The following is a 15,037-nucleotide window of genomic DNA, read 5'->3' as shown; positions in this document are numbered from 1 at the left end:
GTGCATCTAAATCCCCAAATTTTACAGTTCAGTTCACCTTATGATAGCCCACTGCTCACAAAGATCCTTATTTCTTTACCATCATCTTTTCCTCTTATCTTATTCAAATAAGCTCAGTTTCAAGGTACCATTTACAAAACTTCAACAGTCTCATATTACTTGCAAATCTTAATACCAACAATCTTTTTTGGGTGGAGACTCTATTTGCTTATGTAGTTAAAAAAAGCAGAAGCACAAACTTTTAAGTATAGTTTAACCCTAATGAAACTAAAAACCACCCATTCTTCTGGAAAACCTAAAAGTGATTAGTCATCAAAATAAAACATACCACTTGTTCTAGCTGATCAAAAATGTCTGCTACTAAACTTTGGCTCTCTCATTCAAAAATAAAAACACAACCCAAATGGAAAAATACGGAAACCTCAACTTAATAGGTGTCACAGATGTCTACAAATAAAACCCTAACTTTCCATAATTTACATGTAATATACAGGTCACTTTATATTGGCTAACTTTACTAGAGTTTATGCCACAGTATGACATAAATATAAAATTATCTGCTTCTACAGCTTACATTTTACCAATAATTGTTGAGTATTCCAGAAAATGATATATAATGCTACTACAAGAATGTTGAAGGCTATTATTTTTCCAAAATCAAAGAATAAAAATGAATATCTTAAAAATAATCACAATTATTCAAATTTCAGTCCATCAAGTAAAGAGAACAATAAATGAAAAAGAAATCTGAGTGGACAAAAAACCTATCATATATGGTAGAATTTAGAGGGAAAAATAAATAAAATAGGAGCTGGGCATCCTACCAGACTCCAAGCCCAAATGGAAAATTCTAACTCCATTATAAATAACTTTAACTGCTGACAAGACATCTCATCTCTGGAGGGAAATTAGTTACATATTTCACGGCAACCAAGAATATTTATTTTCAAGAACATACTGACTTTTTTTCTGTACTTGAGGCTAATCCTCATTTGAAGATCTTCTTTAATTGTATTTGCTACTTAAAGGGTCACACATCTTTACATATCGTCTACTTACAGGAATATAAACAGTTTGTATATTTGGTTGGGTTGGGTTGGGTTGTTTTTTGGTTTTTTTATTTTGCTGTGATCACTATCCCAACTACTGGTCTCTGAGTTTTAAATCTACAGCACATGTTTCCTTTGCTTTGATATACACTACATCTTTTTTTCATATGTGCCTCTTCTCTTAAATTTCCTAAACTGCAGTTATCAACAGCTGTTCTGAAAGAGTACTTGAAGGTAATTTTGAATTTAAATGAGCTAAAACTGCATTAATAACATATCCAAAAAGTCCAAGACAAATAAAATTAGCTAGAACATGGGAATTATCTTCCAAATTAACACAGGAGCAATTTACAAAGAGTAAATTTCATTTTCTCCTTTTTCCCAAAGGTTGTGCTTCTCAGCCTGTTTTTCTCCCTACTTTCTATGGCATTGAATTTGCGACACTGTTTATTTCCATGACAACAGACATCAAGCTCACAAACACAGGCTAATGATTTCACTGTGAGAAAATAATAGGAAGGGAATTGTGGTTAAACAAAAAACACATTCACAAAGACACTCTGGGCTACAAACAAAAGAAGCCTCTATCACTAGACATGTATTTCCATGAATTTCAATCAACTATGTTAACACTCACCACCTGGAAATCTAGAACAAAAAGTCAGTAAAATTGCCATAAAGACCTTTGCAAGGTTCGTCAAGGTCCTGGAAATAATCTGCAAAAGCACTCTTTAAGATTCAAATAAAATAATAACTAAAAAACTTTTCTGAGTTCTGACGACACTAATTCAAGTGAACAATGAGTAAATTCTCAATTACGGGAAAAAAATCCTCAAAAAATTATAGTTTCTGCCTGGTGCATAAAGGCATTGTTTGCAGGCACTGGCTTAGCAACATTCCACGTTCATGACAAAGAAACGTGGAATCCAAAGAAAGGGAAAAGATACCTCAATTCAGAAGCCAAGATTGAAAAGATAAAGTGCTTCCATGGGTTCCCTGTATGTCAGTCAGTCAGTTAGATAAAAATAACCCTAAATGTTAAGTTTATACTGTTGTCAACCACATTGATAAACTCTTTTTCTCCAAAAAGCAGGAGAGTTGGGTTTTCAAGTCGTTGCATTACATCCAAGAATCTTGAAAATATGGTATACTCCTGACAAGTCTATTTTATCAGATCTATAACCCTTAAAGGTTTTAAAAATGGAAGCTTGGCTTGGCCAGATGTTAAATTGCCCAAAAAAAGAAGCAATTGGGTTGCATCTTGTGATATAAGTGGCAGGCTGCCAAGTGGCCAAGCTGGTCTGGGGACTAGGTGTGCAACCAGCTAAGCAAGCTGTCACCTCCTGGGGCCCTGAGGTCCTCAGCAGCAAAATAACTAGACTGGACCCCATCAGATACACAAATCACCCAGACAGCGAACAACTCGGCCATGCCCACATCCATTAAATTAGAATATCTGGAGATGTGCTTGAGCAATGGTGCTTTCCAAAAATGTTTCAATCTCCTCTGTGATCCTAATTCCTCCACACTCCCTTCTCTCTGCTGCTCCTCTCGGAGGCCTGGGGGACACTGATTTGGAATTTATGTTTGGTCAGTGTGGGAAGAAACCCTCACGCCTGCTTTCATTCTGAATGGGAGCTAGGTGAAGTGAAATAAAGACTGGTGTGGTGGAAGCAAAACTAGTCAAAACCGACAGACACAGTGACGCTGTGTAGGATGGCTTGATGGCTTATACACTGTGTGTGTCTATGGCCACACACAACATCACACTTAAGGTAGCGGTGTGACCCCAAGGCTAACTCTTGGAGAACTGAGAAGTTGACTGCAACTTCTCATATCCTTTCCATCCCATAATGTGTGTAGGAGATGTTCACCACTCTCTCCCCTCCTCCATCCTGTCTCAAGAGGAAACGGCTCTTAACACGTGCTTCTTAGTCAAGAGTTGATCACATTTTCCTACGACTGAGGTTTGACCCAAGCCAGGTGTTTGCTTTGGTTTAATCTGTTGAATTGGACATTTTGCCCTCAGACTAAGGAACTTCAGACATCAGTAACTACAGAAAGAGATTATTTGGCTTGGTTCGGTTAGACTGGGGTTGGGGGAGAGTCTATTTTTAGCAAACCTAGGAAGGAAGAGGAAAGAGGGCAATAAGTGTGATGTCAAGTCAGGGAAGATGTAGCCCAGGGGTAGAGCACATGCCTGGCACGCGTGAGGTCCTGGGTTCAGTCCTCAGTACCTCCATTAAAAAAATAAATAAATAAACCTAGTTACCTGGCCCCCAAAAAACTAAAAATTAAGAATGATGTCAGAAGGCCAGTCTAAAGCCTCTCTCCAGCAAAGATGACTGTTCTTCGAAAGGGAAAGACGCAGAAGCCATGGCAGTGAATGGAAGCCAAGTCCGGTAGACTTCGTGCCACTTTGTCTCCACTTTTCCTCAAGCCTGGAGCCCCCTCTGCTCTCGCAAAGGCTCCCCTCACCTGGAGTTCCCCCTCTCCCTCTCCCCCAAGACTTACAAATGTCTGTTTTATGACGTTTGGGTTTGTTCACATTTTTCACCTAAGGGACACTGTCTTCAATAATATTTGATCTCATGGTACTTGTTTTCTGCTGTTCTGGACCATACGCCTGTGCTTTGTGTATTACTTTGACCTCTGATAATAGAATTTCTGGCAGTCGTTTCAAACAAGTCATCTTCTGTAATGACAGCAGGCCTTCATCTCTATTCCTCTGATCCCTTCTCAATAGTTTTCCCTTCTATTCTGTTCTCCCCAGAATAGTACCAGGAGAGGTACAAGGAATGAGGCTTTTCAGTCAGAAATTAAAACCAACAAAATTCTTCAGGTTTTGAAATGTGGATACTCAGTATCTGATCTGATTATAAAACATCTTCACATATATTCAAAGGGCCTCACTTCTGGGGCCTGCTGGCACGCGTCCCTTTGCTGCCACTGTGGAAGTAACTTAGACAGGTGCATTTCTCATGATCTAAACATCCACAAGAGGTTGAGTCTACTTTTTCCACATACAAGGCCAAAGAGCTAAGGCCTCATTTAAGTAACTTTCCGACATTTCCTTAGCCCTTTTCCATTTGCTTTCTGAAAAGCAAATCATCCAATTCAAATCTAATTATGACACAAATTAGCCAATGATGATAACTGAAAAATTAATCATTAGGAAATGAAACTGTATTTCATCTTATAGATTGTTCCAGCCAGCTTTCATTGAGTTTCACATACCACTTTCAAAAATAGAAGTTAAATTGAAAATGTAACGTAAACCCTCTTCTAAATCAATTTGTCTTTTCCGTTAGAGCACAACTCAAAAGTTATCCAATTTTCCACAGTAGAATACAGAAGATCTGCTCTGGATAATGTTCATGTGGAAACACACTTGATTTATAACCAACGACCTGGAGTCACTATGCCAAGGGACAAAGTTCACTACTGATAGGTTAACTTCAGCACTTTAAGCAATACACAGTTCTTAAAAACCTTTAACCCATTAAATCATCCTTCAGCCTCAAAGCCTGTGTGAGATTTCTTCCCTAATTGTCACCTCTCTGGTTTAATTTAGATTTTTCTCTGATAAGCCATTAATTTGCAGAAAAGAAAATATGAATTGCTGTTTGGTGATTGTGCTAAAGTTCCCTGGAAACCTTAGAATTGTTATACCCAGAATGTACGATTTTTCAAATTACGAGGCAGCAGTAAATCTAGGAAAATACAGAGGCCTTATTCAGTCCATCCTGGAGAGGCCCATGTTACTCAGCATCTTGCAGAAGAAAGCCTGTGATGTGCTGAAAACTTCATTGTAACAAAATGTCAGCTGAGTTAGCTTGGTTTGATGTACAGGAAGCCATTCATGTCTTGGACACTGGAGGGTTGCTATAGCGATGGAAACAAAGGAAATTCTGAAAAAAAAAATCATCTTCTCTATAGGCAAAAACAACACTCAAAAATAAAAGAAACTTATTATTCCAAAACTGAAATTTCCATTCATTTGTGGTAAATCTCTGAATTGAAAATGGGCATTACTCATTTTGTGTTTTCCTCTCTGTAAACGCTAACAGGGACAACTAAAAGTTCTTTCAAGACTACGAGTGCATTTATGTGTACAGCAGTGTTTTCGTAATTACATTAAATCTACTTTAACAACAACAAGGAGGAAAAAACAATGTAAAGCAAACCTAATAGTTTGTGCTTAGATTCTTCTGAAGTTTGGATCTGAAATAGTAATAAACTCTGCCTTTGTGATTCTACTGCATCCAGTACTAGAGCCATCCATGAACTTCCCCAACGCCAATGATAATAAATCTCCCTTCCAGGGACAGGGGAATTTTCTGATCATTGGCTGCATTTCAAGAAAGCACTAGAAAACAGATTCAAGTTAGGGATGGTTGGAAACCACACTAAATATTTTTTTAATTCTTTTTTAATTGAACAGGATGCACTTCAGTCAATCTATAAAATCTGCAACCCACAGAATGCCCTTGCTGGCTGAGCCATGCCTCTGGATGGAAGAAACATTCCTTCAAGGTCTGCTCTTACCACCTCCTCTCCCAAGAGAAAAACAGATTAGAAAAACAGCAACCCTCAAAAGCAGTTGCCTGGCTCTGTTTCTGGGCTTTCCATTCCCTGCATTTACCATCATATCCTATTCCTGTATATGGTATGTGGATTTGGCTGAGTTAATATAATAAAATGAAATGGAATAACCAGGAGCAAAAATCTTCTATTATTTTAATTTAGTCACAACTATGCTTTCACATATCTGTCGAGTTTACCACACATGATGCAATGAAATAAACATGTTAATAAAATCAAGCTGGCAGCATTTTCTGCAATCCTTTACTCTAGTAAAGAGCTTTGGTGTAAATGGGAAAAAAAATTTATTATTACAATTTAGTTATGAATTAACTATATGTTTAAACTAAACTTGCAAATCATCTAGTTTTCCTCCTTCTCAGGGAATGGAGAACAGTAATTTTTTAAATTTCTTTTACTACCTGTATGTCTCCCTTTGAGATAATTTCTGATCAGATATGCATGTGTGCATGTGCATTCAAGTTGGTAGATTTTCTATACCATTTAGCAAAGCTATCAAATTATAAACAAGTTAGCTATACACTTGGCCTAGAAAAATCATTGCCCAATAGAATGTATTTACTGTTAAATTAAAATGCGTATTTTATTTTCTAAAAATTGTTATTATACTATTCTTAGCAAAAGTGCATTAATTTTTAGATTCAAGATTTTGAATGGGTATGAATATATTTTTTAAAGGAAGAAATGGAGAAGAAAATCAGAAGGTTAAAAGGTACAAGGGAAATAAAAATATTAAATTTTTTTCCAAGATATTCCTTATAAGGGAGAAATTTTTGCAAATATAAATAATCTACAACTATTCCATTTAAAAAAAGCTCAAAAGTTTACCCTTAAAAATCCTATGAATAATCTATATTGGAAGCCTGTATAAGGTACATGAGAAAGAGAATTTCAAAGGTCAAAAGAAAAGGTCAAACTTCTCAGAAATTCTGACTGTTGCTCCAGATATAAAGATCACATACTTTTATTGTTTGAATTATGTCTCTGCAGTTAAGATAATTTCTATTTCTACCTCTTATTATCTCCAAAACTTTAGTGGAACCAATCAATATCTTTGAAATACTTACAAAAGCTGTATTTTTAAATATCAGTCCTAAAGTTAACATTATTTTCTCTTGATGAATTTTATATACATGGAGTATCTTACAGTTCCCAAAGAGTTTCACTTACATACTCCTATTTGATCTTTGTAGTAAGTTTGGGAAGAAGGGAAAGCAATGATCATTCCCTTTTTATAGATGGGTAAACTGAGGCTCAGAGGGGCGAAGGGATTATTTCCACGTCACATGGTTAAGTAATCCAAGCAGGACTCTTCTGGCAATCAGTATTTTACACACTGGTATTTAATTTTTCATTTAAATCTTCTAATTATAAATTTCACAGAGTAATGGACTTAAACTCTTGATCAGTATTAGAGATAGAATTTAAACTCTTGATCACTATAAGAGATGAAATTTTGATTAGAATTTTTTGTCTATTATTTTTAATTCTTAACTAAGTCTTTTAAGTTTTAATCAAAACTGCCTACTGTAGGCCTTGTGCCTGCCAATTATAACATCTACAGTCCTCCAAACTCTTGGAGCCACTAAAGTTGATGGATATTTTGCCTAATATCACTATGGTTTCACATTACAAAAGGTACCTCAGATTCATTTTCTTGCTATAATTATTTTAAGTAAGTCATAGAAAAGATGATGAGAGAAAGGAAGTCTATATCTGATCTCCCACTGAGGCCCCCACTATGGAACTCATTGTAACTATCCACTGATAATGGCTTTTTAACATAAAAATCCATTCTCACTGTGGCTGAGTTAAATTTGTATTTTCTCTCTCACACACAGCTTACTTTGTAGTTGTGGTGGGTCAGATCCAAGCTACCATTATAGTTAAAGTATCCTGAGACATATGAAGCCCTCTGACAATAAACTAAAGAACCAAGGAACAGCCTCAGTCTTGCTGATGCTTCTTCCTAAGAACTGCATTAACTTTGAACTTCTAACACAGACCTGAATTTTTGAGGTCATTTAGAAAACAAACAAATAGAAACTTGGATGCTCGTATTTCTCAAGCTGTTATGAATGCTTATGTGCATAGTGCATGAAAAGAGGCTGAGAGTCAGAAAAGGGTTCCCATCTGCTCCTGGGTGGTGAAAGAAGCTGTTATCTTGAGCAATCCAGGCCCTCTTCCTCCATAAATGTTTCCTAAGACCCCTTCCCACTCTGAATGTCACACACTTATTCTCTGTTTAAGTAACTCAAAGAATTACAGACACATTTCCATGGCCTTACTATGCACTCAGCTCCCCAGTACAGTTCTTCCTAATCGAGTGTAATTTCTTTCAGTAGCTTAACGTTCTACATCTCTGAATAAGAGGTAGTTTTATGATTACTTATTTTTCAATATAAATTCCTTTTAAGAGAAAGGATCACACATTCCCAGATTTCATTCTCTGAAAACATTTTAAGCTTCCTAAATGCAATCACAAACAAGCACAGGGATTTCTATAAAATATGACAGTGATTACCTTCAAGCGTCGTTCCTTCTCCAAAAAGGGCATCTCCAGCCCCAGATGCATACAAGGCTGTCACAGACAAGGCATATTGTGTCCCTTCGTTTAATCCTCTCAGTACGGTACTGGTTGTATCTCCCCTCACAGTGACCTCTTGAGTTTCACCTCCTGCCACGGGGGTGTATGTGACGAGATACTGTTTCACTTTTCCTGGTGCCCCACTCCAAGATAATTTCATAGTTGATGTCGTAGGGTCAGATACTCTTAAGTCTCTTGGGTTCCCTCTAACTTCATTAAAAAAACAACAACAACATCAAAACTCATTATTTAGTAAAATGACTTCAAAAACATTTTGTTGCTTTATATATATGTGTGTGTGTATCTCTAAATTGTGCCCTGCACGTTAGTAGAAACAACGCAAAAGACATTTAACTCCTCTTCCATATTTACACAGGTTAAAATCTTTCATGTTACCATCTTTCAGGTAAAAAAATTACATTACTTTGAACAAAGCCCTATATAATGTATATATGCTGATTAGTATCACAATGGAGATTTTAATTCCTCTAAGAAATCTTCAATAAAAAGGGCTTGTTGGAGTAATGTTATGAAAATCTAAATGTGGTGGCCAGGAAATACACTGATGTGATAAAAATAATAAATGATTTTCCTTTGCAACTACGATGTCTGGCCTTTCATGACTTTCCTAGGAGAGTGGCCACGTGGTCTCTGAAGGGTCTCAAGGCACCCAGCCCAGTGACTCTCCCCACTGGGCACACACTTGCCAGCCACTTTTATCCCAGAAAACAGAAAGATGAGGCATCACTGGGTCTTTTTCTGATGCTCAGCACAAAGAGCCCTAGAGTAGGAAGGGTAAAAAGTTGTGACTGCCCAAAGGGAAGAGAGGAGGAAGACAGTAGGTGAAAGGAGAAAGAGTCTCTGAAGAAAAGGCAAATTATCTAGGCGCCACCAGGAGGTAAGTAGTGAAGAGGGTGGAGCCAGAACGGATGCTCCTTGGGAGTGTCTGCACCAGGGCAATAAAGTCGACAAGCTCAGATTTACAGCTCATTAGCAACATGACTCAGCACTATTATTTAGTTCCCTTAGCCTTAATTTTTCTGTCCAACTAGGATAATAAAAGTAACGACTTCACAGTTTCTATGCAGGGATTAAATGAAGTAATACACAAAAAGCTCTCTGCACAGAACCTGACACAAAGAGGTACCTAATAACTGTTCGTTATTGCTAATGTGTTTTTCTTTTAAGTTTAAGATAAGGAATAAAATGAAAATTACAAATGCCTTAATTTTTCTCAATGAAATAACGTATTACACATTAATAATTTGCAACTTCAGCCAAAAAAAGAATAAAATAATGCCATTTGCAGCAACATGGATGGACCTGGAGATTGTTATACCAGAAAAAGAAAAATACCATATGATACCACTTACATGTGGAATCTAAAAAAAAAGACAAACAATCTGATTTACAAAACAGAAACAGATTCACAGATATAGAAAACAAACTTATGGTTACCGGGGAGGAAAGGGGTAAGAAAGGATAAATTGGGGGTTCAAAATTTGCAGATACTAACTACTATATATAAAATAGATGAACAATAAGTTTATACTGTATAGCTCAGGGAACTATATTCAGTATCTTGTAGTAATCTATAATATGAATAATCAGAATATGAAAACAAATATATGTATGTAAATGTATGACTGAAACATGATGCTGTACACCAGAAATTGACACAACATTATAAACTGACTATACTTCAATTAAAAAATGGGAAAAAAATAATAGTTTGCAGCTAAAATCAGAATCTATCCTGGGAGCCTAATCACTCCATTTAAATAAAAACAGGTTAATATTTTTAAATCTTCCTGAAGAAATAGTATATAATCTATTTCAATGGTGCATTACAAGTTGATTTTTAATCCCTAGTCATCCTTCAATTTAGATTAGAATATTTGACCATTATTATTTTTAAAAGACTATTTAGACCATATCATGGCATTCAAGTTCTACTGATACAAATAAATGTCATGAGTAAGTCAAATATTTGAGTAACCCAAGTCTACCAGGATTACCGTCTAAGATACTTAGATAATTGAGACAAAATGTCTCATGGCTCATAGTATCTGGACAGTTGCCCAAAGCCTTGCCTACACTCTAAGATTTTGGTTGTTCCCAAATGGTGAGCATATTTCCTCTACCTTCTTCAGTGGCTGCATTTCCAGTCAACGGAGATCCAGGTCCTGAGAAATATTCAGGAATTACAGATACTTCGTATTTTGTGTCTGGAGTCAGGTTCTCCAGCGTTCTTCTCCTCTGATTGGCTGGAGTGGTGACTTCTTTGCTTTCTCCACCAGCAACTGGTCTATAGATGACTCGATACCTTAAAACTCTCCCCGGAGCCTGAGTCCAGGTAATCTTAAAGCTATCTGTAGTCTCATCGGTCACCTTTAAATTTCGAGGTGCTCCTTTCACTGAAATTTAAAAAATAATAAGTTGACTGATTATACGTGAAAAATAAAAAACTAGCTTTTGATCACTAAATTAGAACATTTCTCTTAGCAGATCCATGAACAGTTTTTTGACAAACATCCTAGTTATGGCATTCATTTAACCAGATATTAACTAGATTCTGAAACAGCAAACAAATACTCTACAATATCCAGAAAGAAACTAAGCACTGTCAAATTTTTAATCAAATGAAGAGGTATACAATAGTAAACTTTTAAAATCATAGATACTCTATTAAATTGTAAATTAATATTGACATAAAATTCAAAAAGAAAAACAATTTGTTTCATCAAATATAAGTAACAAGGCTTTTACTCTTACAAGATTTTTTCAGAAAATAATGCCTAACACTCAGGTCTACCAGATTTACCCACAAACTGTCTTATCCCATCAGTCCTACAAGTAAATTTTTTATCTGTATAGTCATTTGACTTTGGAATAATTAAACCAAACAATTTGAAATTTTCATTAAGCCCAAATGAGAACATCATTTGGCTTTGTGGTTAGTGAACATGCTTCAATGACTTATTTAAAGGGCAAATTGTTCATAGGGACAACACATTCAGAAAAGATGAACTAAATCCACTGGGGTGAAACCACAATGCAATATATCTGCATGCACCTCACACAGAATTAGAAGATAATCTAAATGTCCAACTCATCAATAAATCATTCCAGGGAAAAAGGAATTGTGTATCTCAAGAAGAGAAAGAAACAGCAGCTGGCAGACTTACACCCATGATTCATTTTATATGGCAAAGAAAATGACTAAATTAGAATGAACAGAACTGACGGGTTTGAATACTAGCTCTGAAGCTTAATTTGTGTGTAATTTTGAATCTCAGATTACCCAACAGTAAAATGTGACTATTTATAGGGTTACTGAAGTGGTTAAATGAAGTAATCTATGGAAACAATGATCATAGCTCCTGACACATGGCAGAAGTTCAATATTGCTCGTTTAATGAGGCTAGTGAATCAGAAACTTCCTTATTGACAAAACAAAGTTTAAATCTCAGATTTCACTACAGACAATAGAATTGGAAAGGCATTACCAAATTCTCTTGGATAGTGCAATGACCAAAAACCGGAGTGTATACAAATGTAGTTGGCGCTACTCAAAAACTAAGTGAAATACGCCAATTGCAAAAGGACAAATGTTGTATGATTCCACTCATATGGGATGGCTAGAGTCATCAAATTCATAGAAAGAGAACGTAGAATGGTTGTCGCCAAGGATGATGGGTTTGGGGGGAAGGGAAGTGAGAACCAGGAATTATTTTTTAAAGGACAGAGAGTTTCCATTTTGCAAGATGAAAAGAGTTCTGGAGATGAATGGAGTGCTGGCAGCACAACAATATGAATGTACTAATTGCCACTGAAATGTACACTGAAAAATGGTTTCAGTGGTAAATTTTACGTCATGTATATATTTTACCACAGGTTTTAAAAAGAAAAAATTGGGGTAATAAATCTTTGTCATCAGACGTTTGGCAGTTTCAGAAGTATTTGAATGTGACACTGTTGAAACGTGGGACAGAAAATGATGGATAAGCAGTAGTTCCAGAGTTAAGTCCATAAAAATTAACAATTCTCTATGTCTCAACCCAAATTCATCAAAATAAATCTAGTGTCTTTTACTTAAATGCTTTTTTCTCTTTTTAAAAAGTTTTATATGGGGGAGGGTATAGCTCAGTGGTAGAGTACGTGCTTAGCATGCACAAGGTCCTGGGTTCAATCCCCAGCACCTTCCTTAAGAATGATAACAATAAAGTAGATGAATCTATTACCCCCTCCCTCAGATGGTTATTTCAAATGGAAACTTTATTCTACAATCAACTGCTAGTTTGGGAGAAACAGTGGAGGAAGCTTTCCGCACCTTCTTCAGTGGTCTCCTCTCCAGCCACGGGAATGCTGAAGCCATCCTCGTACTCTGCGGTCACATTGACCAGGTACAGGGTCTCTGGCTTCAGGCTGCTGAGAACAACGCTGTTGCTCGATGCTGGCTCCACCACCGTGACCTCATCATCTGAAGCAGCCTCCTTGTAAGTGATGTGGTATGAAAAAACATTTTCCCCAGCAGGAGACCAACTGGTTTTGAAACTGTAAGAAGTCACCTCAGAAAAACTGAGATCCTTGGGAGGCACATAAGCTTTAAAAAAAAAAAAAAAAAAAGGACATAGTTAAAATTTTAAATCTATAAAGCAAAACATGGATCCAATGACTACACATTTTCTGAAGTGGTTTCTATTCATTTGGGAGAGCAGTCATTGAGACCAATGTACAGGGTAAATATTGCACCCCCGTGACCACTGAAAGTCTCTCACTTACAGCCCTGCAAAGAGGTCCTGGTCATTTGTCTTGAGCATTCATAATACTAAGTTATGTTGTTTCAATAACTAGTTAAGACTGAATTCGAATTTTAAGCTTATAAAGACAAAGCAGAAATGGAACAGTCCTGTCCACAGCTGAAATATTTAAACAGTATCAGATCTAAACTGAAACATCAAAATGTTCCCACTCATCCCAGGCAGTCAGATATTAACCTTTGGTGGTAGACAGATATTTCAAGGTAACAATTATGCAATTTTTCCTAACAAATGAATATTTATTGAACTAAACCATAGGAAGAGGCAATGTTTAAGGGACACTGACTATCTTCAGGGGACATACAATTGAATTGGAGAGACAAAAAAAGTGCAAAGTTATTAACAGAACAAAGTAGTATATTTGAATGCCAAATGGCTAAAAATGATGTCTTATAGCATTAGAGCTGTTAAGAAAGGCTTAGGTGGGTGAGTATAGCTCAGTGGTAGAATGTATGCTTAGCATGCACAAGGTCCTGGGTTTAATCCCCAGCACCCCCACTAAAAAAAATAAATAAATAAATAAATAAGGAATTCCAGATGTGAGGAATGCGGCCCATAAAATGGTACAAGAAGGAGAATGCATAAGGAGGATTCAAAAATCCAGGACTATGTTCCAGTCACCTTTGATTCAAAGGAACTAACTCAGCATCCAACAGATGGTAGACACTCAATTAGTGGTCACTGAACTGAATATGACAGTGGATGGAGCTGGTTCCTGGCCCTGCTTGAGGATCTAAGATCAAAAACATCTCATGACTCAGGATAAACAACTTTTTTTTACCAATAAACACTTGATCCATACCCAGGAGAAACTCATATCTCGAAGCTAAATGAGCTAAATTCCATAGTTTTCAAAAACATAGGAAAGTTATTTTTTCCTCCATATAAAAAAGAAAAAAGACAAAGCCACAATTTTAGAGCCAAAAAGGCTTTGTTTATGAAGAGAGAACTTTTACTCGACAAAGTCTACTAACCTTTTTTCTTTATAGCTGCCAATTCTTGCTCAATTCTAAGGCAGATAGACTGTGTGAGTTCAAAAGAGATCCTCTGAAAAGCATCAAAATCTTCGACTGTAAACACATGGGTCTCAGCCGGAGGAGAGGCAATGGCTTCTAGTTCTGAGCGAACAGCGTCCTTCACGCCAACTGCGAAGATTTCAACATCTGAATTCCTTAGCTTTATAGCAGGGTCTCTGAAAGCATCTGAAGATTTCCCGTCCGTGATAAGAATCATGACCTTTGGTACGTTGCTTCTTGAACCCTTGCTCGGCACAAATATTTTTTCTCTGACGTAAGTCATTGCTTTCCCAGTGTTGGTAGACCCTCCTCTGTAGGGGAAGGTGTTTATTGCTTCAATTATATCTTCAACTTTGGTGAATTTTTTCAAAGTGAACTCAGTATGAGGATCCCGGCTGTACTGGACAAGACTTATCTGTACCCTACTCGGTGAAATCTCAAAACTTTTTACGAGAACTTCCAAAAAGGCTCTAACTTTAACAAAGTTTGCAATTCCAATGCTATAGGAACCATCAACCAAAAACACAATATCGGCTTTTATATCCACACCACGTGAGCATTCTGTAAAAAAAAAAAAAAAAAAAGCCCATTAAAGTTCAACAAATATGAATTAATCATTAAAATACAGATACAGCCATTCCTCTGCATCCTCGGAGGACTGGTTCCAGGACCTCCCTCCTCATACCTAACTTCGGAGATGCTCAAGTCCATTCCATAAAGGGATGTCGGCCCTCCGGCTCTGCGGATTCCACAACTATGGATTCAACCAACATCAGACAACACAGTTGGCTGACTCTGTGGATACAGAACCCGCTGATATGGAAGGCCAATGGTATCTGGTTTTCTTAGTAAGCAGATGTCTTTAGAAGGAAACTATTGCAAATATTTTGTTTAAAAACTCAGTCTGAACCAGTAACATATCCCAGCAAATGGACTTTCACATATTCCAAACCCAGT

The 15,037-nt window shown here is 36.7% G+C and overlaps 1 protein-coding gene across 4 annotated transcripts in view; it reads right to left on the bottom strand.

Annotated features, from left to right (window-relative positions):
* COL12A1 (collagen type XII alpha 1 chain) overlaps positions 1-15,037 on the bottom strand; it is a 112,848-nt gene that overhangs the window by 78,540 nt on the left and 19,271 nt on the right. For 3 of the 4 annotated variants that reach the window (XM_064486940.1, XM_064486938.1, XM_064486939.1), the window contains exons 10-13: positions 14,039-14,641; positions 12,575-12,847; positions 10,386-10,658; positions 8,179-8,451 (exon numbers count right to left, since the gene is read on the bottom strand). The exons of the other annotated variant lie outside the window; for it this stretch is intronic. In XM_064486940.1, the coding sequence (XP_064343010.1) occupies positions 8,179-8,451; positions 10,386-10,658; positions 12,575-12,847; positions 14,039-14,641 (1,422 nt within the window). The remainder of the gene's footprint in view (positions 1-8,178; positions 8,452-10,385; positions 10,659-12,574; positions 12,848-14,038; positions 14,642-15,037) is intronic. 4 annotated transcript variants of the gene reach the window in all.

This window comes from Camelus dromedarius, chromosome 6, assembly GCF_036321535.1.
Source record: "Camelus dromedarius isolate mCamDro1 chromosome 6, mCamDro1.pat, whole genome shotgun sequence".
NCBI lineage: Eukaryota > Metazoa > Chordata > Mammalia > Artiodactyla > Camelidae > Camelus > Camelus dromedarius.
The sequence above is the reverse complement of the archived record's forward strand: the minus strand, read 5'-3'. Positions and strand labels throughout refer to the sequence as shown.